At 43.4% G+C, this 26,000-nt stretch overlaps 1 protein-coding gene across 1 annotated transcript in view; it reads right to left on the bottom strand.

Moving 5' to 3' along the window:
* Nucleotides 1-26,000, bottom strand: part of miga1 (mitoguardin 1) — an 87,083-nt gene that overhangs the window by 60,115 nt on the left and 968 nt on the right. The window contains exons 4-8 of the mRNA XM_048602422.1: nucleotides 20,269-20,464; nucleotides 11,548-11,678; nucleotides 8,020-8,149; nucleotides 5,704-5,840; nucleotides 3,131-3,254 (exon numbers count right to left, since the gene is read on the bottom strand). Of these exons, the coding sequence (XP_048458379.1) occupies nucleotides 3,131-3,254; nucleotides 5,704-5,840; nucleotides 8,020-8,149; nucleotides 11,548-11,678; nucleotides 20,269-20,464 (718 nt within the window). The remainder of the gene's footprint in view (nucleotides 1-3,130; nucleotides 3,255-5,703; nucleotides 5,841-8,019; nucleotides 8,150-11,547; nucleotides 11,679-20,268; nucleotides 20,465-26,000) is intronic.

Genomic DNA, 26,000 nt, shown 5'->3' with positions numbered 1-26,000 from the left:
CCTCTGATGCTGCTTGGCCTGCTGTGTTCATCCAGCTCTGCACCTTGTTATCTCAGCAATAAACCTGAGACAGTGGCCGGGCCCTTGCACAGTGGGACACGTGGCTTTACAACCTTCAGCAGGCCCGCTGAACTCAAACAGCAGGTGACAGGGAAGAATGCCAAGCAGGCAGCCAGCAACTAAATTTGGCTCCGTTACCACCACCCCCCCCCCCCTCCTCCTCTCATCCCCCCCCCCAATCCATTCCCCAGTGTGACTGCTGCCCCCTGGTGAGCTGGAGCTGCTTTTGCTCTCAATAAACTGAAAAATACATGACAAGGCAAGGCTGGGAAAGTAAGACGCGCATTCATGTAGCACCTTCTGTGACTTCAAGGACATCCTCATGTGAATACTTATGACTCTTGGGCGTTGCGGAAATTCTGGGACTCTCTCTCGCAACAAGCAATGGAATTTGGGCGCCAATGGAAAATCTCAAGACTGAGACTGAGACATTATTGAGGGACGTGGGGCCGGGACAGGTAATTGGTACTTACCTGATACAAATTGGCTGCAATCCAAGTGAGCAACTGAAGTAGCTACCTGGCCTGCCTGTGCTCCCCGGGCAGCCACTTTTCACACAGCAAGATCCCACACAAAGCCATGAATAAATGACCACGTCTTCTGTCTTAATGAAAGGTTGTCAACAAATCATACACTTTCCTTTCCTCGCTGCACGGACACTTTCTGATCTATTTCGGAAAGCCAGTATTTTCTGTTAACCCAGATTCACAGCCCCTGTAGATTCTGGTTCCTTATCTCTTTGCTGATGTTGGTTAAGGGATAAATTTTAGCCAGGAAACCAAAGACAACGTTGCTGCTTTTTGAAACAATTCCAGGGTAAACAGGCTGTCAGTTTAAAAGCTCAACAGAAAGATGGCACTGTGAAGGCTTTGGAGAGGGTGCAGAAGAGGTTTACCAGGATGCTGCCTGGATTAGAGTATGGACTAGGAGAGGCCAGAAAAACTCGGGTTTTCCTCTCTGGAGAAGTCTATAAAATTATGAGATGCCTAGACTGGGTTGACAGTCAGAATCTTGAAATGTCTAAAATTAGGGGGCAGGTATTTAAGGCAAAAAGGGGAAAGTTCAAAGGATAGGGGCAAGTTTATTACACAGAGTGTGGTAGGAGTGTGGAACACGCTGCCAGGGGTGGTGGTGGAGGCAGATACAATAGGGACGGTTTAAGGGGCTTTTAGACAAACACATGATTATGCAAGGAATGGAAGGATATGGACCAAAAGCAGGCTCAATGGATTAGTATTATTTGGCGACATGTTTGGTGCAACATTGTGAACTGAAGGCCCCATTCCTGTGCTGTACTGTTCTATGTTCTAGGCTGACAATGCAGCACTCCCTCAGTATGGCACTGAAGGCTGACAATAAGTTGGGGTAGGAGAGGTATTGTACTCCAGTCTGAAATACTGCCTTTGAGAGAGGTGGAAGGCCAAGGCAAAAAGCTGGTGCTTAGCAGTGTCTTTCACTGGCCCTGGATAATGGGAAGGAGTGAGTAGGTACAGTCGATTATTTAAAAAACCAGCAGTTGGTAAACAATACAGCTGTTGTATACACCACAACTGAGGAAACTGTGGTAAGGTGAGTGATGGAGCCAGGAAGGAAGAGAAGAGGAAGAGCCAAGAAAGGCAGAAAAACAGTGGTGAGAGATTGAAACGCAGCTAAATTGGAAGAGGAATGGGACTTGACAAGAGGATAAACTGAAAGGTAATCAACTAGCATTGCTGATGACCCCAAGGGGGAGAAGCCGAGTGAGAAAGTCTAGCCTTTGCTTCTTAGAAGGTCACAGAGTGAAAGCTACGAACATGTTTTTCGCAACGTGCTGTCAAGTCTATCTACAATAGCAACAACAACTTACATTTGTGTAGCAGCTTGGATGAAGTGATCCCGAGGACCATTAGGACCATTGGAAACCACAGAGAGCTGTGATGACAGCCCAGTCAATCACACAAGCCAACCTTCCATCCACTGACTTCATCTACGCTTCTCGCTGCCTTGGGCAGACAGCCAAAATCATCAAAGACCCCTCCTACCCCAGTTAAAATCACTTCCAACCTCTTCTGTCAGACAGAAGATACAAAAGTTGAAACACATGCACCAACAGATTTATGAACAGCTTCTTCCCCACTGTCATCAGACTTCTGAATGGATCTCTCATATTTTAAACTTAAATGTTGATCTCGCTCTCTGTGCAACTTCTCTGCAGCTGTAACATTGTATTCCTCACTCTGTTCTATTACCCTAATGCAGTTTGTATGGTATGATCTGCCTGTACTGCACGCAAAACAAAACATTTCACTGTACCTAGGTACAAGCGACAATTATAAATCAAATCAAATCAAATCAAATCAAATCAAGGTACCTCACAGACACATGATCAGTTTGCTGGCGAACCACATAAGGATAATTGATCAAGCGCTTGGACAAAATGTTGAGTTTTGAGGAGCAACTTGAAGTTTAAAAGAGACTGTGGTAGGTGGGGAGGCCAAGAAGTTTAGGAAGCGAATTCCAGAGGTTAGAACCAAGGAAACTAAAGGCATGGCTGCTTACGGTGGAGCGAAGGAGCATTACGGAGAAATGAGGGGTTGTTAGGGATGCACACGAGGCCAGAATTGGAGGATAGTTAGATGACTGAAGGAGATTACAGAGATTCTGAGGGCAATGGAGACATGGAAAGATTTGAAAACAAGAGTGAACCGTTTTTAACAGAAACAGAGATTGCTGGAAAAGCTCAGCAGGTCTGGCAGCATCTGTGAATAGAAATCAGAGTTAACATTTTGGGTCCAGTGACCCTTCCTTAGAACAGGGATCTGAAAGGTTAACTCTGATTTCTCTTCACAGATGCCGCCAGACTTGCTGAACTTTTCCAGCAATCTCTATTTCTGCTTCTGATTTACAGTATCCGCAGTTCTTTCGGTTTTTAATGAACATTTTTAAGATCAGCCTATGCTGCCTTGGGTTAATGTAGTGGATTGGAGATGCAAGATTCATTAGCAATGTATCGGAATAGGGTTTTAGTACTTTCTCAATTGCACAGACAAGCAATGGATCCCGCAAATAAACTGCACAAGCGTAGACTCACCAATATCATTCGCTAGAGAAATTGGGTCAGGTGTACCCAGAGTGGCTTCAAATTCCTCCTGTAGACGATAAGCCCTCTGAAGTAAACACTCCAGTTTGTGGATAAATTCTGCACTGATTATGTCCTATTGGAGGCAAAAAGAGACGGATTAATTACACAGAGAACACATCAGTTATTCCAGAATTCTGAATGTTCCTCATCAGTCAGATTATTTACTGGCCCTTAACTGAGGATTCAATGCCCACTCCAGAATCTTGAGGTCATAGTCTGAGTTGACCGTGTGGTGCGGTACTGCAGAACCCTGCACTGTTGGAGGTGATATATTAAACACAGGCGTTCCTGACCTCTGAAAAGAACACAGGAGATCCTACAACACTACTATGAAGAACACAAGTGGAGTTCTCCTCAGTATGCTGTGTAATATTTATAATTCACATCGGGGATAAAAGAGTAGGCTGTGGAATGAGCTTCATGATGCTTTGTATACTACCCACCATCACTGCAAATGAACCAGCTTTATTTTTTAGCTTATGACCCATTGTTATGAACTCCCTTCAACAAGGAAATAGTTTGCTTTGATCTACTCTATCAGTCCTTTATCATCTTAAACATCCAATTAGCTAATCCATATTTTGTGCAAACCAACATCTTTATTTAGACCATTTTGCCCCAGACATTCACATCTCCTCCAAGTTCAATTAAACTCTTCCTGAGGTGTGGTGTATGATTACTTTTGATTCAGTTTAATCAGATGTAACCATTGCAAGCAAAACTTGGTACTACAGAGATAAAGGCTGATGTTTTCTTTATTCTTTCATGGGATGTGTGTATCTCTGGCACGGCTAGCTGTTGTTATCCATTCCTAGTTACCATTAAAACAATTGACTTTCTCGCCAGTTCATAGTCAAATGTGTTACTGTGGATGGGCCTGGAATCACATGTAGACCAGACCAGGTAGGGATGTCACATTTTCTCCCCTAAAGGACATTAGTGAAACAGATAGGCTTTTAGAGCAATTGGCTGTGGTCATATGGTTACCAACAGACAAGCTTTTAATTCAGGTTTTTATAAAATACATATTTCATTGTCTGCCCTACTGGGATCTGAACTCAATGTCCCTGAACATTAGCATGGGGTTCTGGCATTCTAGATTACTAGGCAAACGGCATTACCCCTACACAATTACCTCATACATTACAACATTCATTTTTAGAAACATTTCATTGGCCCTAAAACAATAGGGATGACACAAGATCACGAGAAGTACTCTACAAATGCAAAGACTTTTCTTTATCCTTTATGAAAGTGTCCCTTGTTCCTCTTTCATAGGTCATGGTCCTTGTGAGGTTAGCGTAATGCATACTTGAGATATAATCTTAGTTCAGCGTTAAATTAATTTACTCTGATATTCAAGTATAGATCCTGATCAGCCTTGCTGACAACTGATTCAAACAAGAAATGGTAATTGTATCTGAGTGCTCTCTCCTACCATTGTTAATGGGCTCCAAGCATTCATTCTTCCTGTTCCAGACAAGCATTGTCTTTCATTTATCCACATTAAAATCCATTAACTCTCCACACGGCTGCAAGTCATAAGTAAATATTCTAATACTGGAAGTCCAATGTTCAATTATTTACAGAAAGTGAAAACATGAGCTATTGAATTAAAATGTATTAGTTCATGGGATGCGAGCATCACTTGCTAAGTCCCTAACAGCCCTTGAGAAGGTGGTGGTGAGCTGTCTTCTTAAACTGCTACAGTCCGTGTGGTGTTGGTACACCTACAGAAGAGAGTTCCAGGATTTTGACCCAGTAACAGTGAAAAAGTGACCTATTTTTCTCGGTCAGGATGATACCAGGAGAGCAGTCCCAACTTCTTCAATCTGTTCTCATAGCTGAAGTTTCTCATACCCGGAACCATTCTAGTGAATCTAGAGAAATTGGGTCAGGTGTACCCAGAGTGGCTTCAAATTCCACTTTGGGAGCTTGCTGTGCCCAATTAGTCTGCTGCATTTCAACAGTGACTGCACTTGAAAACATTTTTTTTTTACTCACTCATGGGGTGAGGGCATCACTGGTTAGGCCAGCATTTATTGCCCATCCCTAATTGCCCAGAGGGCAGTTAAGAATCAACAACGTTGCTGTGGGTCTGGAGTCACATGTAGATCAGACCAGCTAAGGATGGCAGTTTCCTTCCCTAAAGGACATTAGCGAACCTGATGGGTTTTTCCATAAATCGACAATGGTTACAAGGTCATCATTAGATTCTTAATTCTAGATTTCTTTTTTATTGAATTCAAATTCCACCATCTGCCAGAGTGGAATTTGAACCCAGGTCCCCAGAGCATTCGGGATTAATTTTCTATCAATAACACCACTTAGCCATTGGCTACCCCACCATACCATACCATATCATCTTATTTACTATATTAAGGAATAACAAGGTTGTGAAAGGCGTGACATAAATCCAAACCCTTTCATTATGTTTTCTTGCTCCAATGTGTTGAGTAACCCTGGAGTGCATGGTATTGCATGTTTACGTTTGGTGTTGTCCTCTCTTTGCTGGGTCTTACCTCTACTGTTTCCTCCGCTATTGCATCTCCTGCCCCCAGTTTAACAGCGGTGCAGTTTGCCTCATCCTCCACCTGCCTGCTGCGGAAAGACAAAGCTTGCTCCCATCGCTGAAGAGCTTCCTCAAACAGCTCCATCCCTGCACAGGGGTGAGAGTCAGAGGGAACAACAAAACCTTGGTTACCAGCACCAATCATGGAGAGACTTCACATTCTTAAAACAGCCACAATGATTGAGGAAAGAACACATCCTTTGATGTTACGAAGGGCTATGCTCATGACTGCCCTCTCAAGTGGGTGTAAAAAAAGCCACGGTGCTATATAAAGATAATGTCCTTTTTCTTTCTTTATTCATTCACGGGATAAGGGTGTTTCTGGCTAGGCAGCATTTATTGCCCCATCCCTAATTGCCCAGAGAGCTGTTAAGGGTCAACCACATTGCTGTGGGTCTGGAGTCACATGTAGGCCAGACCAGGTAAGGATGGCAGTTTCCTTCCCTAAGGGACATTAGTGAATCAGATGGGTTTTTCCAACAATCAACAACGGATTCATGGTCATCATTAGATTCTTAATTCCAGATTTTTATTGAATTCAAATTTCACCATCTGCCATGGTGGGATTCGAACCCGGGTGTCCAGAACATGATCTGGGTCTCTGGATGAGACCATAAGTCAATAAGACATAGAAGCAGAAATTGGGCCATTCGGCCCATCGAGTCTGCTCGATGGCTGGTAAGTTCCTCAACCCCTTTCTCCTGTTCTCTCCCCGTAACCCTTGATCCCCTTGATAATCAAGAACCTATCTATCTCAGTCTTAAACAGATGAACAGTCCAGTGAAAATACCACTAGGCCATCGTTTCCCCACCCTTCCCTTGGTGTCATAGGTCATTTCTATTCTTCAAACTAACAGCAGATGACTGCAGTTGCTAGCAAACTGCCATTCGTAGAAGCTCAGCAGCGTCTGATAGCATCTGTGAAGATAGAAACAGAGTTAACACTTCAAGTCCCAATAAGACTCTTCTTCCGAACTGAAGGTTGCTGAACTGTGTTCTGAAGAAGAGTCACACCAGCCTCGAAACTGATCCACAGATGTTGCCAGACCTGCTGAGTTTCTCCAGCATTCCCTCTGTCTGTTGCAGTTTTCCAGCATCCGCAATAGTCTGCTTTTTTATCGGTGGGATCTTGCTGTGCACAAACTGACCGCAAGCCTATGTTGTAACTGTGAGGGCACATTATTGGCTGTGAGGGCATTCCGGACACTGGGATGCAGGGTGCTACATCATTGCGAATCTTAGCCAGGCTCACTGGATAAATACCTGGGATAAGAAGTTCAGTATAGAAGGCCACTTTTGGAATATTGCGTGCAATTCTGGTCTCCCTGCTATAGGAAAGATGTTGTGAAACTTGAAAGAGTCCAGAAAAGGTTTACAAGGATGTTGGCAGGGTTGAAGGGTTTGAGCTACAGGGAGAGGCTGAATAGACTGGGGCTATTTTCCCTGGAGTGTCAGAGGCTGAGGGGTGACCTTATAAAAGTTTATAAAATCATCAGGGGCATACATATGTCAAGGTCTTTTCCCCAGGGTAGGGAAGTCCAAAACTAGAGGGCATAAGTTTAAGGTGAGAGGGGAAAGATTTAAAAGAGACCTAAGGGGCAACTTTTTCATGCAGAAGGTGGTGCGTGTATGGAATGAGCTGCCAGAGGAAGTGGTGGAGGCTGGTACAATTACAACATTTAAAAGGCATCTGGATTGATACGTAAGTAGGAAGAGTTCAGAGGATATAGACCAAATGCTGGCAAATGGGACTAGATTAATTTAGGATATCTGGTTGGCATGGATGTGTTGGACCAAAGTTCTGTTTCCGTGCTGTACGTCTCTATGACCCCATGACTCTATTGGGCCTGCAGAAGAAAAAGGAGAGATATCATTGAAATTTTTTGACAAGTCAATACTGGGAAGCTGTGTCCCCCAGATGGGGAATCTGGATCATGGTGAGGCACAGTCTCAGGTTAAGGGGACAGTTATTTCAGACTGAGATGAGGGGGCACATGCCCATTTAGTGGGTGGTGAACCTTTTGGAATTCTTGATCCTAGAGGGATGTAGGTGATCCATCACTGAAGAGACGTTTAAGGCCAGGACTGACAGATCCTTGTTTTCTCAAGGAAAGTGAATTTGAGGTAGACAATCAGCCACGATCGCATCGAATGGGGTCAAATGGCCTGCTCCTATCTCCTGTGCCTATTATTTTCTTTGTTTACATCACTAAGCCTTCCCTTTCAGACCAGTTATAGTTCTCCACTTTGTTCACCCATCACATACCCATCAGGTACAGGTTTTCAGGGGTAGTCACTGGCACACTGACCAGGTTAACTTCACTGTCTTCAGCAACCTTGTCCCACAGGTTAGTGGCGGCACACACACAGCTGTGGGAGGAGTTTGCACTCCGAGCCTGGGTATGGAAACAAGCACACACAACAAGTTAAATCGCTTTCCAGATCTGTATGAACTTTAAAAAAGAACCTAACTCCCCAGTTAGCAAGAAAACATGCCAATAGCCATTCATCTCCCTGCTGTTTGGGGCACACTCAAATTGGTGTTCTTGCAAGTTCTTAGAATCCCTACAGCGCAGAAGCAGGCCTTTCAACCCATCAGGTCTGCACTACCCCTCCGAAGAGCATCCCAACCAGACCAATAGCCCTCCAACCTTATTCCCTGTAACCCTGCATTTCCCATGGCTAATCCACACAGCCTGCACATCCCTGAACACTACGGGCAATTCAGCATAACAGTCCACCTAATCCACTGCGGGAGGAAACCGGAGCACCTGGAGAAAACCCACACAGACACAGAGGGAACGTGCAAACTCCACACAGGCAGTCACCCAAGGCTGGAATCGAACCGGAGTCCCTGGTGCTGTGAAGTGGCTGTGCTAACGACTGAGCCACCATGCCACCCTAAATTTGGACTTTTGCGAATTGTCCTGATGAGTGCAAAACAAAAAGCTTCAAGAAAGTGTGTCAACCTGTTGACTGCAAAGAGTTTCGTGATGCCCTCTGGATGTAAAAGATGCAATGGAAAGCTAACAGTGCCTCACAATCTTCAGGCTTAAATGCAATATTTGGTATAGCTGCACGGTGTATGTCAAGCCAAAGGCTTCCACACAAGTTGGCCCCTTTACATTACACTGACCATACAATAATCTAAAGGGCTGACATGCTTAAATGAATTGCCCCGATACTCTAAACAAAAAACTGGGATGAGAGGAAAAACCTTGCACCCAGACGCTGGTAGGAACCTGGAAGTCACTGCCTGTAAGCGTGTTAGAGGCAGAAACCCTGGCAGCACTGAAGATGTATTTAGATGTGCACTTGTGATGCCAAGCTGTACAAGGCTATAGGCCAAGCGCTGGAAAATGGGATGAGAGTAGTTAGGCGCTTGTTTTTGATCAGTACATACTCAATGGGATGAAGGGCCTTTTCTGTGCTAAAAATTTCTGAGAGTCTATATATTGTGAATAGTGACACTACCCTTCCTGTTTTCAATTGCCCCTTTTCCAGGATATCATGCCTGGGTTTCCCCATCAACCTCCCTCAAACGACTGCCACTTGAACCAAACGGAACATCCTGAGGCAACTCACTTCACTCACTGAAGAAGAGTCATCCCATTAATTCAGTTTCTTCCCCCACAGTTTCTGTCTGACCTGCTAAGTTTGTCCAATATTCTCTGATTATTCATCTTTTCTTGTTCACTTTGTTGATGGACGAAGTGTGTGCGTGTGAGAGAGAGAAACAGTGAGTGACTCTGTGTATGTTTGTGTGTGTGAGTCACTGCGTGTGTGTGTGTGTGAGAGACAGTGAGTGACTCTGTGTGTGTGTGTGTGTGTGTGTGTGTGTGTGTGTGTGTTGGGGACTAATGAAAATTATGGCAGGGGATTTAGCATTAAATTACGAGGAGGAGGGTTTTGCCGATTTGTTCATGAGACTGACCACTTTTTAGCCTTCTGTTCCAAAATTCCAGTTTTGCCCAATAACCATCTCAAAGGGTAGCACATGTGCAGACCTTAAGTGCATAAACCCGTGAGCAGATCAGAGGTAATGGAAGGAGATAATGGAAGGTTTACTCAATCACCACTTCAGTCCTTTTGAAGTTAAGGCTATAAGACATAGGAGAAGAAGGAAGCCATTCAGCCCGTCGCTCTGTCCTTCAATGCGATCAAGGTTGATCTGATAATCGTTAACTATACTTTCCTGCTTTTTCCCTACAGCCCATCGTTCCCTTACTGATTAAGAATCTTTTCATCTCAGTATCGAATACACTTAATTCCCCAGCATTGACAGCCCACTGTGATAAGGAATTCCAAGGAATTACTACCCTCTGGGAGAAGAAGTTCTTCCTTATCTCTGTCTTAACTGGGCAACTCCTTATACTGATATTATGCCTTCCAGTCTCCCACAGATGCTTTATTTTCAGCTTTAAATGTTACTTCCATTATTATGATGACCTATTTATAAGGTTTATCTGAACTGAAGTGGAAATGAGACATCTTTTTTCGGGGGTGATGGGTGTTGCTCTACTGAAGTTTCAAAGAGAAAAGTGCGCTTCAATTCTGACTTGAACAAACTTGCATAGGACCTAAGATACAGGAGGAGAATTAAGCTATTCGGTCCATTGAGTCTGTTCCATCTTGACTGATACATTTCTCCTTGTAACCCTTGCTTCCCTTACTAGTCAAGAATCTATCTGTCTCAAACACACCCAATGACTTGATCTCCATAGCCTTCTGCAGCAATGAGTTCCACAAGTTAGGGTTCTGTTCCAGGATTAGAAACGTCAACTAAGTGGACATAGATTTAAGGTAAAAGGGGTAAGTTTAAAGGAGATGTGAGAGACAAGTCTTTGACACAGAGAATGGTAAGTGCCTGAAATGAGCTGTCAGAGGAAGAGGTGGAGGCGGATACAATAGCAACGTTTAAGAGGCATATTGACAGATACGTGAATGGGCAGGGAATAGAGGGATACAGATTGCATGGAAGCAAAGTTTTTAGTTTTGAAAGGCAGTGTGTGTTGGCACTATCCCTGTGCTATGCTGTTCTTCGTTCTTTCATTCATCATGCTCTGGTTGAAAAAAATCCCTCCTCATCTCAGTTCTAAAAGGTCGTCCTTTCGCTCTGAAGCTGTGCCCCTGGGTCCAAGTCTCACCTACTTGTGGAAACGTTTTTTCCATGTCCACTCTATCAAAGACTTTCAGTATTCTGTAAGTTTCAATAAGATCACCCCTCATCCTTCTCAACTCCATCAAGTACAAACCCTGAGTCCTCAACTGCTCCTCATATGCCAAGTCCTTCATCCCCAGGATTGTTACTGTAACCTCTTCTGGACCCCCGCCAATGCACGCACATCCTTCCTTAAATACAAGGTCCAAAACTGCTCACAATATTTCAAATGTGGTCTGACCAGAGCCTTATGCATCCTCAGTGGTTAATCGCTACTCTTGACCGCTCAAACTGAATGCTAACATTGCATTTGCCTTTCTAATTGTCGACTGGACCTGCGAGTTAACCTGAAATAGGACTCCCAAGACCCTTTGTGCTTCTGAAGCCTTTCCCGGTTTAGAAAATAGTTACCGCCTTTATTCTTCCTGCCAACATGCTTGACACTTTCCCACATTGTATTCAATTGGCCACTTGTGTGCCCACTTTCCTAGCCTGTCCAAGTCCTTCTGCAGCCTCCCCGCTTCCTCAACACCACCTGTCCCTCCACCTGTCTTTGTATCACCTGCAAACCTAGCAGCAATACCCTCTGTCCCTTCGTCCCGACACTTGAAAGACTGTTCATCAGCTACTTACTGAGGCCAGGCTCTGCACTGAGCCAGAGTATTTACTGAGCAGTCCAGCAGATGCGTACGTGTTGAGCGAGTGTGATCCCTTTGACTGCAAGGAGAGGCTCAGGTTCTGTCGACTACTGGCACAACTCGAACCTGTGGATGGAGGTCACAGAGTGGGCAGTTACAATGCATCCTTCATGCAGGCGGAAAGAGTTTGCATTTATGTAGCGCCGTTCAACACAATTATAAATGCAAGATGTTCGAAGTGTAGTTGCTGCAGGAAAAGTTGCAGCTCAACTTTGAGCATAGCAAAGGAAGGAAGGTAAAAATCGTTTTGGGGGGTCACATTTGTTGACCAGAACACCATGGAGAGCTCTCCTACTGTTCTTCCATTCTCCACTCAAGAGGACAGTTTGAACCTCATTCTGGCATGGTACCTTTAAACAATAGTTCCCATAGCACACCGCTTCCTCAGCCTGGTTTATACACTCAGAGGTTTGACCCCAATCTTCTCTCTCAGGGGTGAAAAAAGCACAAGTTGAACCCAGGCTGACCCAGTGCCTACACTCAGATGCAAATCTTTCCACATTTGCTGCCTGTTGTTACAACAATAACCAAACTGAGAGACTGATTTGCGAAGCCATCTTGAATTCTCCTTTTACACATTGAGTCATTTTGATGACCTCAGTTAGATCACGCCTCAGCTTCCTAAAGCAAAGTTCATGCAGCTCGTCCTCAGAATTTAAACTTTTATATCTAATTACAATTCTGGTGAATTTTTCCGAGCCCAGTACACAAACAATATTGAACACGCCAGTCCGATCACGACCCTATCCAGCAGAAGCTAAACACATACATCTTATAATCACAGCTAATTGGTCCTTTAATCAGCTCTACACGCTTATACCCTGTCACTTCTTGTGACAGCTACAGCTCAGCAGTTACATTCGTACCATTAAAATAGCCTTGGGTTCAAATCCCATTCAAGAGCTTACTGTCATAGAGGTCTACAGCATGGAAACAGACCCTTCAGCCCAATTTGTCCATAACACCCACTTTTCACAATTAATCTAGTCCCATTTGCCTGCGTTTAGCCCATATCCCTCCATACTTATCCCATCCATGTACCTGTCCAAATGTTTATTAAGTGACAAAATTGTATTTGCCTCCACTACTGCCTTTGGCAGCCCCTGTTCCAAACACTCACCACCCTATGTGTGAAAAACTGCCTTTTTGGACCCTTCTGTATCTCTCCCCTCGCACCTTAAACCTATGCCCTCTAGTTTTAGACTCTCCACTTGGGGTAAAGCTACCTTATCTACACCTCTCATGATATCAGCCTCAAGTACAAATTCTCAACTGACGCTCCCAAGCAGATCCGAGGGAATGCTGCACTGTCAGAAGTGCCATCTTTCAGTCGAGACGTTAAACTAGAACTGCTGTTGGGCACAAAAGATCCTACTTTTTTTTACAAAAACACCATTAAAATCCTCCCTGAGTCCCGGCTAATATTTATTTCTCAATCAATATCACAAAAGGACCTAGTCATTACTCCTCAGCTATTTGGAAAGCTTGCAATGAACAAATTGACTGCTGAATTTCTTATACTTCAACACTGACTGCACTTCAACACCGTGTAATTTGCTGTAAATTGCTTTGGGACAACATGAGGCCATGAAAACAGCTGTATAAATGCAGGCTCCTGCTTTTTAAATATTTTTCCAACAAAGAGCAAAACATTCTGTTGGGAAATGGTCCCAAGACTACTGTTATGTAAAGCGTTTTTAACACTTACAAAATGTTCTGTACAACACCAAGAAACAAAACACCAGATGTTCTGATCCCCGGCAATGATAATTATCACTTAGCTGGATGAGTATGTGAAAAAAGTTCTCCATCTATTGATTTAAAACAGAAGCTGGGATGGGAAAGCGCTGATGCAGTGTTTGTGTTGTACTAGATACTCACTCGTGCAGTCAGCTTATGAAAAGAGACTCTTCAATCAGGACAGACACAATATTCATGTTAAAATCCCATTAGCGCTGTCTGATTGTCGAACAGAATTATATTTCACCAGCCACAGAAAACCACCTTAGGACAGTAAGGTAGTGTGCCATGCTACGTTGCCTCAGAAGTAGATCTTAGACCATAAGATAAAGGAGCACAATTAGACTATTTCGCCCATCAAGTCTGTTCTGCCATTTGATCATGGCTGATAGGAGAATGGGGTTTGAGAAACCTGCCTTCTCCCCATAACACGATCCCTTTACTAATCAAGAACCTACCTCTGTCTTAAAGACACTCAATGACTCAGCTTCCACACCCCTCTGCAGCAATAGACTCCACAGATTCACCACCCTCTGGCTGAAGAAATTCCTCCTCATCTCAGTTCTAAAGGATCATCTCTTCACTCTGAGGCTGTGCCCTCAGTTGTAGTCTCTCTTAACAGCGGAAATATCTTCTTCATGTCCACTCTATCCAGGCCTTTCAGTAATCTGTAAGTTTCAATCAGATCCACCTAAATCCATCAAAAACAAACCCAGAGTCCTCAGCCATTCCTCATATGACAAGCCCTTCATCCCAGAATCATTCTTATACACTTCCTCTCGACTCCCTCCAACTCCAGTATATCCTTCTTAGATACGGGGCCCAAAACTGCTCACAATATTCCAAATGCAGTCTGATCAGACCCTTATACAGCCTCAGCAGTACATCTCTGCCATTTTTTCTAGCCCTCTCAAAATGAATGCCAACAATGCATTTGTCTTCCTTCCTACCAACTGAATTTGCATGTTAACCTTAACAGAATCCTGAATTAGGACTCCTAAGTCCCTTTGTGCCTCAGACTTCTGAAGCATTTCCCATTTACAAAATAGCCTATGCCTCTATTCTTCTACCAAAGTGCATAACCTCACACTTCCCCACATTGTATTCCATCTGCCAGTTGTTTGCCCAATTTCCTAGCCTGTCTAAGCCCTTCTGCAGCCTCCCCTTCCTCAACCCTACCTGCCCCTCCACCTATCTTTGGGTCATCTGTAAAATTAGCACCAATGCTAACTGCTATCAAGGTGAAGATCATTTAGTTTTGGTTGTCTATGTACCTCGTCTTTTTGTTAGATTGAGCAGGCAGCATGCAGTTAATTGGACAAATAATTCAAACACTCAATCAGAGTACACTTTAATCATAGTATAACTACTGTGTGGAAGCAGGCCATTCAGCCCATCGAGTCCACACCAACCCTCTGAACAGCATCCTGCCCCTTATCCCTGCATTTCCCATGGCTAACCCACCTAGCCTGCACATCTTTGGACTGTGGGAGGAAACCGGAGCACCCAGAGGAAGCTGACACAGAAACAGCAAGAACGTGCAAACTCCACACAGACAGCTGCCCGAGGCTGGAATTGAACCCAGATACCTAGCACTGTGAAGCAGCAGTGCTAACCACTGAGCCACCATGCTGCCCCTTCTGGCCACTCAAGGGGCAGCCAAGTGCAAATCTCAATGTTTGACAATTTACTTCTAGAGCCAGGCTTGGCATTCAGAAACAATGCTGACCGCTGCTTCCCACTCGTAGATTGTAAGCCCAGGCCCTAAATTTGTATTCTTTTGAATTTGGAAGGTTGAGTTAACTGAGTGCTTGAAATCATAAAAAGTTGTTCACTCGGATTAACACACAGAAACTCATTCCTTGGTGGGAGGGTGGTGTTAGAGGAACCTCAAACTACAGGACATAATCTTAAAATCAGTGCTAATTAATGAAATTAAGATTTTTTTTAAATTAGCATAAATCTGGAATGCTCTGTCAAAAGACTACAGATGCTGGATTGATTAAAATCTTCAAACCTGAGGTTCAAAGAGTTTTACTTTAAGCTGAACTTGAATTTCCAAAAAGCATTTGATAAAATGTCACATCAAATGTTATTGCAGGACGTAAAAACGCAGGTGTAGGCATGTTTTAGCTCGAAGAGAAGATTAACTGGCTCTCAGGAAGCAGGGGCTAGGCACAAATGAGTCTTTTTCAGGTTGGCAAGATGTAATGACTGGTGTCCAATAGCAATCAATGCTGGGACCTCAACGGTTTACGATTTATATAAATGACTTGGATTGAGGACAGACAGTATTGTTGCCAAATTTGCAGGTGACACAAGGATATGGAGGAAAGTAAGCTGTGAAGAGGACATAAGCAGATTACAAAAAGGTATGGATAGGCTAAGTGAATGGGAGAGATCTGGCAAATGGAGTAGAATATGGAACATCTGAAATCTTGCATTTTTGTTGAAAGAATTAAAATAAAAGCATTTTATCTAAATGGAGACAAATTGCAGAGGTCTGAGATTGAGGAATGTTTTGATGAAAGGTCACCGGACCTGAAATGTTAATGCTGATTTCTCTCCACAGATGCTGCCGGACCTGCTGAGCTTTTCCAGCAATTTCTGTTTTTGCTTCTGAGGTAGAGGGATCTGGGTGTCCAAGTGCATGAATAATAAAAGGTTAGAACGTAGGATTGTTGTTGGACCAGAATTTATTGCCCATTCCTAATCGCCCGGCAGAAATGCCTTTTTGAATCTCTGCAGTCCATATGGTGTACATAACCCCACAAAGACAGCAAGCAGCGAATTCCAGGATTTTGACCCAGTGACACTGAAGGAAGGGCGATATATTTCCAAGTCAGGATGGTGAGTGTTTTGGAGGGGAACTTGCAGGGGGTGGCATTCCCATGTATCTGCTGCCCCTTGTGCTTCTGGTATTTGGAAGGTGCTGTCTATGGAGGCTTGGTGAAGCAAGGTGCAGCAAGTGACTAAGAAAACAATTAGAACGTTATCATTTATTGCAATGGGAATTGAATACAAAAGTAGTGAGGTGAGGTTATGCTTCAGTTATACAGGACACTGGTGAGACCACATCTGGAGTACAGTGTACAGTATTGGTCTCCTTATTTAAGGAAGGATGTAAAGGAATTGGAAGCAGTTCAGAGGAGGTTTACCAGAATAAGACCTGGAACGGGCATGTTATCTTATGAGACTAGGTTTATATTCACTGGAATTTAAAAATGTAAGAGGCAACTTGACTGAATCATGTATGAAGGGTCTTGACTGGGAAGATGTGCAAAGGATGTTTCATTCGATAGGACAATCTAGAACCAGAGGTCACTGTTTAAAAACCAGGGTCACCCATTTAAGACAGAGATGAGGTGAATTTTTTTCTAGGTCATGAGAATTTGGAACTCTGTTTCCACATTTCTTTTCATGGCAGGGAGGTGCAGGTGTTGGACTGGAGTAGACAAAATCAGAAGTCACGCAACACCATGTTATGGTCCAACGGGTTTATTTGAAATCATAAGCTTTTGAAGCGCTGCTCCTTCGTCAGGTGAAATGGAGGGAAGGGCACAGACACAGAATTCCAATTCTGACTTCTGATTTTGGTCATCTTTTAGGGCAGAAAGTATTTAAATATTTTTAAGGCAAAGGTAGATTCTTTGTAAACAAGGGGGTGAAAGGTTATCTGGAGTAGGCAGAAATGGGGATTTGGGGTTAGCCATGATCTTATTGAATGATGGAGCAGCCTTGAAATGACCTTATCCTGCTTCTTGTTTTTTATGTCCATAGGTTTCTTGGGACGTAAATGCATTGGAAACAATTCAGGGAAGGTTTACCAGATTGGAATGGGTGTGTTGCCTCATGAAGAAGGGATATGGAGCAAAAATGAGTAAATTAGGTAAAAGGAGCAGATTTGACTCATGATCCAGAGATATACGTTCAGCTATGGAACTTTAGACAATTCAATAAATCTGGAATAAAAGGCCAGAATTACTAATGGAGACCAGTGGATTGCCACAAATGAAACCAGTGTATTGTCATAGAAATCCAAATTGTTCACAAATTTTTTTTTATGGAAGGAAACTGCCATTTTTGTCTGATATGGCCCACATGTGATTCCAGACTCACAGCAATATGGTCACATAACTGCCCTCTGAAATTGGGCTTAATGGCATCGAAGGTATTTTCACGTCTGGTAAAATTTGGCCCAATGTCTATCACTTCAGTGTAATTAGTATCTAGTTGCTGTCATGCATCTTGTTTAATACAAGAGCCCCTTCTCTTTGACTGCTAAGTGAACTTCTGTCACATTAGACTCAAGCAGGGCCTATCCTGAAAGATGATGTTGGCAGGAAGTCTACCAAATGATTCATACAGAGGAGCCGTGGTGAGCATGTCTTACAGCATGTTTGTCAGCCATTCTTAGTTGCCCTGGCGAAGATGACAATTTTGGTGAGTTTTGTGGAGGGTGTCTCTCTGTAAATGCTAGCAAGTATTTTTGTCCTATCTTCCCAAACTCCTCTCATTACCTTTGCATCACAACTCTGCGGCACCCCACTCATCACACCTTCTGGCTTGTCACTGCCGGGACCTCCCAGGATTCCTAGCACCCGGCGCCATCTTTGAAGCCCAGCCATGCGCTCAGATGAGCACTGACTAATGTAATGCCCTTCTTGGTGCCTGTCAATTGCCCCCAACATGTCAGACAGAGGGAAATTGGCACCTACTTTGCCAAGAGGGTCCCAGAGGTCCTGGATATCAGGTGTGCATGTGGGCTTTGCCCACACCCCAGATGTTAGACTAAAAGACCATAAGAAGGCGTTCAGCATGCTTGCCTTCATTGCTTAGACCTTTGAGTGCAGGAGTTGGGACGTCATGTTGAGGTTATACAGGATGTTGGTGAGGCCTCTTCTGGAATACTTTGTCCAGTTCTGGTCGCCACATTTTAGGAAGAGTATTATTAAGCTAGAAAGGGTTTAGAATCGATTTACAAAGATGTTGCTAGGAATGAAGGATTTGAGTTATATGGACAGGCTAGATAGGGTGGGACTTTTTTCACTGGACCATAGGATCATGAGGGGCATAGATAAGGTGAATGGCAGGTGCCCTTTCCCTAAGGTGGGGGATTTCAAGACTAACAGGGTATATTTTTAAAGTGAGAAGAGAAAGATTTAAAAAGGACATGGGGGCAACTTTTTTATACAGTGTGGTTCATGTATGGAATGGACTTCCAGAGGAAGTGGTGGATGTGGGTACAGTTACAAAGTTGAAGACACATAGATAAATACAAGAATAGGAAATATTTGGAGGGATAAGGGCCAAGCGTAGGCAGTTGGAACTAGTTTAGTTTGAGAACATAGTCGACATGGACTGATTGGAACGAAGGGTCTGTTTTCGTGCTGTATGACTCTAAATAGGAATAGGAGTAGGCCGCTCGCTCCTCAAGCCTGCTCTGCCTGTCAACGGGATCAGAACTGATCTAATCTGATGTTGGTGACTGGTATCCAAGATGGAGGTCCAGAGGGACAAGGAGCGAGCTCGAGTTGCTGGGGAACCCATTGACTTTCAGGCAAATTGTCGCCATCTAGTGGGAAAATGGAAAAAAAACTGCATTTCAAAATGAGGCAAAATTATGTAATAATGAAGAAACCAAAGAACAGTGGATGCTAGAAATCAAAACCAAAAAGAGAAATTGCTGGAAAAACTCAGCAGGTCTGGCAGCGTGTGTGGAGAGGAAACAGAGTTAACTTTTTGGGCCCTTCTTCATGACTGTAATAACAAGATTTTTATGCATACTGATCCATGTAAACACTGCTCACTGGTGAGAATATCATCTCGCCATTCCACCCTTGGCCGTTGGGCATTTTTGCTCTTGACATCAATAAGGTCCTCACAGCTCATCTCACATGATTCTCCAAACTTTCTCGCCAATGTCCTTGTACAGTGGCTAGGAAAATTCTGGCCTCCTTGTCGCAGAGGCCATGAGAAAGACCCAGATGACAAACTTAACTCCTTCAAGATCTCCTCACTAAGTCCCTATAACAGCAGACAGTGCCTGAGGCATTAACCCTTTTCAGATCCTTACACACTTATACAACAGGGCAATGGCCTAGTGGTATTATTGCTGGACTGTTAATCCAGATAATGTTCTGGGCACCCAGGTTCAAATCCCGCCATGGCAGATGGTGGAATTTGAACTCAATAAAATGTCTGGAATTAAGAGTCTAATGACGACTGTGAGTCCATTGCCGATTGCTGGAAGAAACACCCCCCTGATTCACTAATATCCTTTGGGGAAGGGAAACTGCCATCTTTGGCTGACCTGGCCTCCATGTGACTCCAGACCCACAGCAATGTGGTTGACTCTTAACCTCCCTGTGGGCAATTAGGGATGGGCAATAAATGCTGCCCTGGCCAGCAACACCCTCCTCCTGTTAATGAATAAAGGAACAGCCCACATCCCTTGGAATTAATTAAGAAGAAATGGAGTTGAAGTACAGATTAGCGGTGATCAAACTAAAATGGCGAAACAGATTCAGGGGCCTGAATGGTCTTAAACAGTTCCTATCCCTCGGCACATCACAAGAATACATTCCAGAAAGGGAAGAAGGTGGGAAATTCTTTATAACCTGCAATGTAACTCCAGCACAAAACACGAAGATGTAAAAAGAGTGGAATGGGTGTGTTGTCTTATGAAGAAGGGATATGGAGCAAAAAATAAGTGAAGCAGCAGAGTTGACTAATGAGCCAGAGATATACATTCAGCTGTGGAATTTAAAATTAGGCGATTACATAAATCTAGAATAAAAAGTGGATTGCCACAAATGAAACCAGTGTATTGTCATAAAAATCCAAATTGTTCACACATGTTCGTTATGAAAGTAAATGTAAAAAGTACTGTTTAAAAAGAAGTGTCTCCATTAACCTTTCTCTGACGCTGCTGTCCTGGAAAATTCAGGTATGAAAAGCTCCTGCTCCCATGGCAACTGTTCTTTCTCTGTCTCCTCCTCCTGTTTCTTCTTCCCACGCTTTCGTTTTAACTGGTGAGCCAAAATAGCAAGCGAAGCAGCGCCCACAACAGAGATCAGCAAGAGTTTCCTCGCAAGAGGAGAGAGCTTTACCTAAGGAAGGCAAAAAATATTTACTTGTAAATTTATTCTTTATTAACTGCACGATTCAAAATAATGACCTTGCAGGGCATCACTGTAGCCACTCCTACAACATTGCAATACAGTATGTTTTTTCATTATTCATTCACAGGATGATGGCATTGCTGGCCAGGCAGCATTTATTGCCCAACCCTAATTGCCCAGAGGGCAGTTAAGAGTCAGCCACATCTGGAGTCACATGTAGGCCAGACCAGATAAGGATGGCAGCTTCCTTCCCTAAAGGACATTAGTGAACCAGATGGGATTTTCTGACAATCGACAATGAATGTGTGTTATGGGCCATTTTCTGATCTGGTTCTTCTTGGGTCCCTGCCGGTTTGGGAATGCAATTTGTAAACCCAGATGTGCCTCGAAGGAGGAAATTCCCTAATATGGACTTCTATCAGATCTTGTATTTCTTTGTTTCTTCTAATTGCACAGTAATAGTAGTTTTTAAAAAGACTCAAACTTCCAAGAGCACTCTTTGTTATAGTGCAGGGACAACAATGGTAGGTCCTTTGGCCCAAAGTATTGGATGTTCTTCTCCATATCCTCACACCTCACCTGTTTTAAGACCCACTAGTGAGATCAGGCTTTTTGATCTGCTGTCTTTCTTTGGCTCAGTATTGACCCTTGTCTACTTATCCCTTTCTCAAGCACCTCGGGACATGTTGCCTGGAACAAAATTGCTTGAAAGGTTTTGATTGAGGGTATAAGGTGAAATTGAATGCACGGGGCCAAAGGTGTAAGGTTGTTTTGACATGGAAAGTAACGCCTCAGGTGTGGTGTAAGTAGACTGAATACAAGCTTGTCAAGAGAAAATTGGGAAAAGCGCTTGAAGGGGAGAAAATTGAAGGCCTATGTGGAATAAATATGGGAGTTAACCTACGACTTTATAGAAGAGCTAATGCAGGCATGATGGATCAAGCAGCTCGTGCTGTTCTGTAAGATCTTACAGTATGATTCATGTTGGCAAAGGTGAAGTTGGTGGTTAAGATGTCAGTGAAGTTGGTGAAACAAATAGGGCAAGACCAACATCTCCCTGGCTTTATCACCATTCAATCAATGACTTTACTGATCTGTACAGCTTAACTACACAATGTGCAGCCGAGCAGGGTAACAATTCATTCAAAGAAAATGCCATCTCTGAGAGGCAACAACAACTGAAGAACACAGTAACTTGAGTCTCCCTTGAGCCTGTTCCATCATTCAATGAAGTCATGACTGATCTGTGACCTGACTTCACTTGTCCTATATTCCTGGACATCTTTGGTTACAAAAATCCATCAGTCTCGGTTCTGAAATGAATAATTGATGGAGCCTCAGTGCCGCTTGCAAAGAAAGTTCCAAACATTTACCACACTTATTCACAAAATGTACACATTTGTTACAAGGCACTTTTAAATTTTAAATGAATTCTTGTTGATTGCATTGTGCTTCAAAGCAGTTATTAAATATTCAACTGATAAACAGCATCCGGGAGTAGCAAATCTTCTACCTCCTTCTGTTAGGTTGACGTTGCTTTGGTCTACGCTTCACAAAACTCCCATCTCTTCTTCTAAAGCAACAAGATGAAGCAGCTACGTTGACATGGCAGTCCATCCACCACCTTCAAACATTTATTTTGAGTACCATTAATGCTCAAAGGCAGCAGTAACACATTGACAAGATGTGTTTCGACAAATTGCCAAGGCTCTTTTGACAGCACCTTCTAAGCCTGTGCCCTATCCCACCTGGAAGGACAAGGGCAGCAGATACATGGGAACACCGTGACCTGCCCAGTTGCCCTCTTAGCGACACACCAACCTGACTTGGAACTCACTGTTCTGGGTCAAAATCCTAAAATTCCCTCCCTAACTGCACAGTGGGTGCCTCTACACCCTGCTGGTTCATGGAGGGTGTTCAACATCGCTTTCTCTACGGCAATTGGGGATAGGCAATAAATACTGGTTCAGCCAGCAATGCTTACATTCCACAAATGCATAAAACAATTATTCTGCACTGCACACTTGGGCTCCTCCCTACACCCTGACTGAGTAGTAAACATGATCCATCATATCCAGGGTTGACGATGGCCGAGTGGTATTATTGCTGGACTGTTAATCCAGACACTAAGATAATATTCTGGGGACCTGGGTTCAAATCCCGCCATTGCAGATGGTGGAATTTGAATTCAATAAATATCTGGAATTAGGAATCTAATGATGACTGTAAATCGATTGTCAGGGAAAAACCCATCTGGCTCACTAATGTCCTTTAGGGAAGGAAACTGCCATCCTTACCTGGTCTGGCCTATATGTGACTCCCAGACCCACAGGAATGTGGTTGACTCTTAAGTGCCCACTGGCAATAAATGCTGCCTAGCCAGCGACACCTCTTATCCCGTGAATGAATTTTTAAAAATACACACACCCACTTTAATTCTTTATTTCCAAAAATCCCAAAACACTCAACCGGTGAGAAAATTAATTCCCAACTTCCCAAGTCTACCCTTCCTCCCTCAGGCTTACAAAACACAAGCTTGGTATCAGCTAATTTAAATCCTCATAATTTAACTTGGAGACTCATTCTGATGAATATGTGTTGTTTCTGCCCAAAGCCAACATATCCTTCCTAAGGTAGAGTGCCCAGCACAGCACGGAGTACTCCCAGAGGAGTTTAACCAGAGCTTTATACAACTGCATAACTCAGTCAATGATTTAAGAACTCCAGACCAAAGATCACAACATTATGACCAGAGTGAGGCCTCAGATATCAGCCAGCAGTCCTTCATGCAAAGGACAGTGGAAATCGGTTGCTCTGGCTTTGCAAAACATTTAGGGAGTAAATTGAAAGTTCATGTGTCTACCAAGATACGCCTCAAACGTTGCTAACATGTCTGCTTCCACCACTTCCACTGGCAATGTGTTCCAGGCACCCACCATCCTCTGTGTGAAAAATTTTCCCTGCACTTCTCCCCTAAACTTTCACCCTCTCACCTAGAACCTGTGCCCTCTTACAGTTGACTTTTCCACCCTTAAGAATCCTATCTGTTTCAATGAGATCACCTCTCAGTGAGTAGAGTCCCAACCTGTTTAACCTTTGCTCATAAGATAATTCCTCCAGACCAAGGATCATTCTAATGAACCTTCTCTGAACTGCCTCCAATGAAATAATATCTTTCCTTAACCAGAGGGACCAAAGCTGCTCATACAACTCCAGGTGTGGTCTCACCAGTACCTTGTACAGTTACCGTAATACTCCAATCCCCTTGGAAAGGACCAACGTTCCATTAGACTTCCTGATTACCCACTGTACCTGTGTGCTAGCTTTCTGCGTTTCGTACACAAGGAACCTCAAGTTCCTTTGTGTTAACATTTTTCTGCAGTTTTTCTCCATTTAATATTATGCTGTTTTGTTCTCACTTCCAAAATGAAAAATGTATACTTCATTTGCTAACTTACTTAACGTATCAAAGTCTACTGCCTGTATCCTCTTGCAACCTGCCATTAGCTCTAACACAGATCTTTGTTCTTTCTTCCCTTTCCTCTAGTCTTTATCTCTCGCTTAAGGTAGAATGCTCAATTGATAGTCACCAAACCATAAATAAAAACCGAAAGACCTGCGGATGCTGTAAATCAGGAAGTGTCACTCGACCTGAAACATTAACTCTGATTTCTCTCCACAGATGCTGCCAGACCTGCTGAGCTTTTCCAGCAATTTCTACTTCTGTTTCATAACTTGTGCTATGCTCCCACCACAGAGTAGGGTGAGGAGATAGATTCCAGGAATACTCCAGCCAACATGCATTGATCCCCATGCTGTAGGTACTTACACTGTACCACAGCCAGCTAACTCACCACTGCAGCTACAGATTGCCTTTCTGCTACTTGCTTAAACTCATTACATCTGTAACATGTTTCAGTTCAGCTGAAACTTCCTTGGCGTGAACAATTAACTGGTTGTCTCTCCACTGATACCAACTCACCTACAAGTTCCAGAACCTGTTTGTTTTCCCTCTAGATTTCCAACATTTGCAGAATTTTGCCTTATGGTTACATCAACAGCACTTCCCACTGCTACGACCTCTGAATGCCACAGTGGAAAAAAGAAGCAATATTGTGGAGATACCGTCACCTCTGGGTTCACCTCCAGCTCACACGTCATCCTGACATGGCCATACAAAACTATTCTTTCATCATTGGGAGCTAGATCTGTGAAATTCCTGACCTAATGTCATTGTGGATGCACCATCACAGAAATAGCTTTTCCATCAAACTCACAGGGCAACTAGGAAAGGGCAAATAAACTGGCATTGTTGCCCACATTTCGTGAGCACATGTAAAAATTTACAGTTCAATGTTTTAAACTCGCAGCAAAGCAATTTATGGAACAATTCAAAAAAATTCACAATGCAAGGCAAGTAATTGTAATACATTTCTATGTTGACAAACTCTGCAAATATTGACACACTTCCAGGGACCCTTTGTAAATAAATCCTCGAGATGCCTTGGAACAGACTGACACACTCCCAGAGACCATTGTACTTACTGACAAACTCCTGGAGACCCCCATGTAAATACTGACACACTCCCAGGGACCCCCTGTAAAAACCAACACACACCAGAGACCCCTGTAAATACTGACACACCCCCAATCAACCACTGTAAATACACTCACACTCCCAGAGACCCTCAGTAAATACTGACACATTCCCAGAGACCTCCATTAAACACTGACACACTTCCGGGGATCCTCTGTATATACCGACACAATCCCTGCTTGTTTTTACCCCAGATTTCCAGCATTTTGCCTTATGACTACATCAACAGCACTTTCTACTGCTACGACTTCTGAACACGTGATGAAAAAGAAAAGCAATATGGTAGAAATACTGTCAACTCCAAGTTCACCTCCAACTCACACACGATCCTGACATGGCCATACAACACTATCTTTTCATCGTTGGTAGTTGGATCTGTGGAATTCCTGACCCAATATCATTGTGGATGCACCATCACAGAAAGACAATAGTTTTTCCACCAGATTCTCATGGCATGAGCACACCTAAATATTTACAGTTCAATGTCCTAAACTCATAGCCAAAGTGATCTATGGAACAACTCAAAAAAATTTCACTTCGAAGGCAAATAATTATAGTATGTTTCTATGTTGACAAACTCTGCAAATACTGACATACTACCAGGGACACTTTGGAAATAAATCCCAGAGATGCCCTGTACATACTGACACACACCAAGAGACACCCTGAAAATACTGACACACATCCAGGGACTCCCTATAAATACTAATGCACACTCCCAGAGGCCTCCTGTAAATAATGACACACTCCCAGGGACCCTCCGAATATACTGACAAACTCCCCAGGGTCCCCCTGTAAATACATACACTTATAGGGACCCTCTAGAAATACTGTCACACTGTCAGGGATCCTCTGTAAATACTGGCACAATCCCACAGATCCCTTGTAAATACTGACACACTCCCACAGACCCCTTGTAAATACTGA

This window comes from Rhincodon typus, chromosome 10 (assembly GCF_021869965.1).
Source record: "Rhincodon typus isolate 14 chromosome 10, sRhiTyp1.1, whole genome shotgun sequence".
Taxonomy (NCBI): domain Eukaryota; kingdom Metazoa; phylum Chordata; class Chondrichthyes; order Orectolobiformes; family Rhincodontidae; genus Rhincodon; species Rhincodon typus.
Note: the sequence above shows the minus strand (reverse complement) of the source record. Positions and strands in the feature narration are given on the sequence as shown.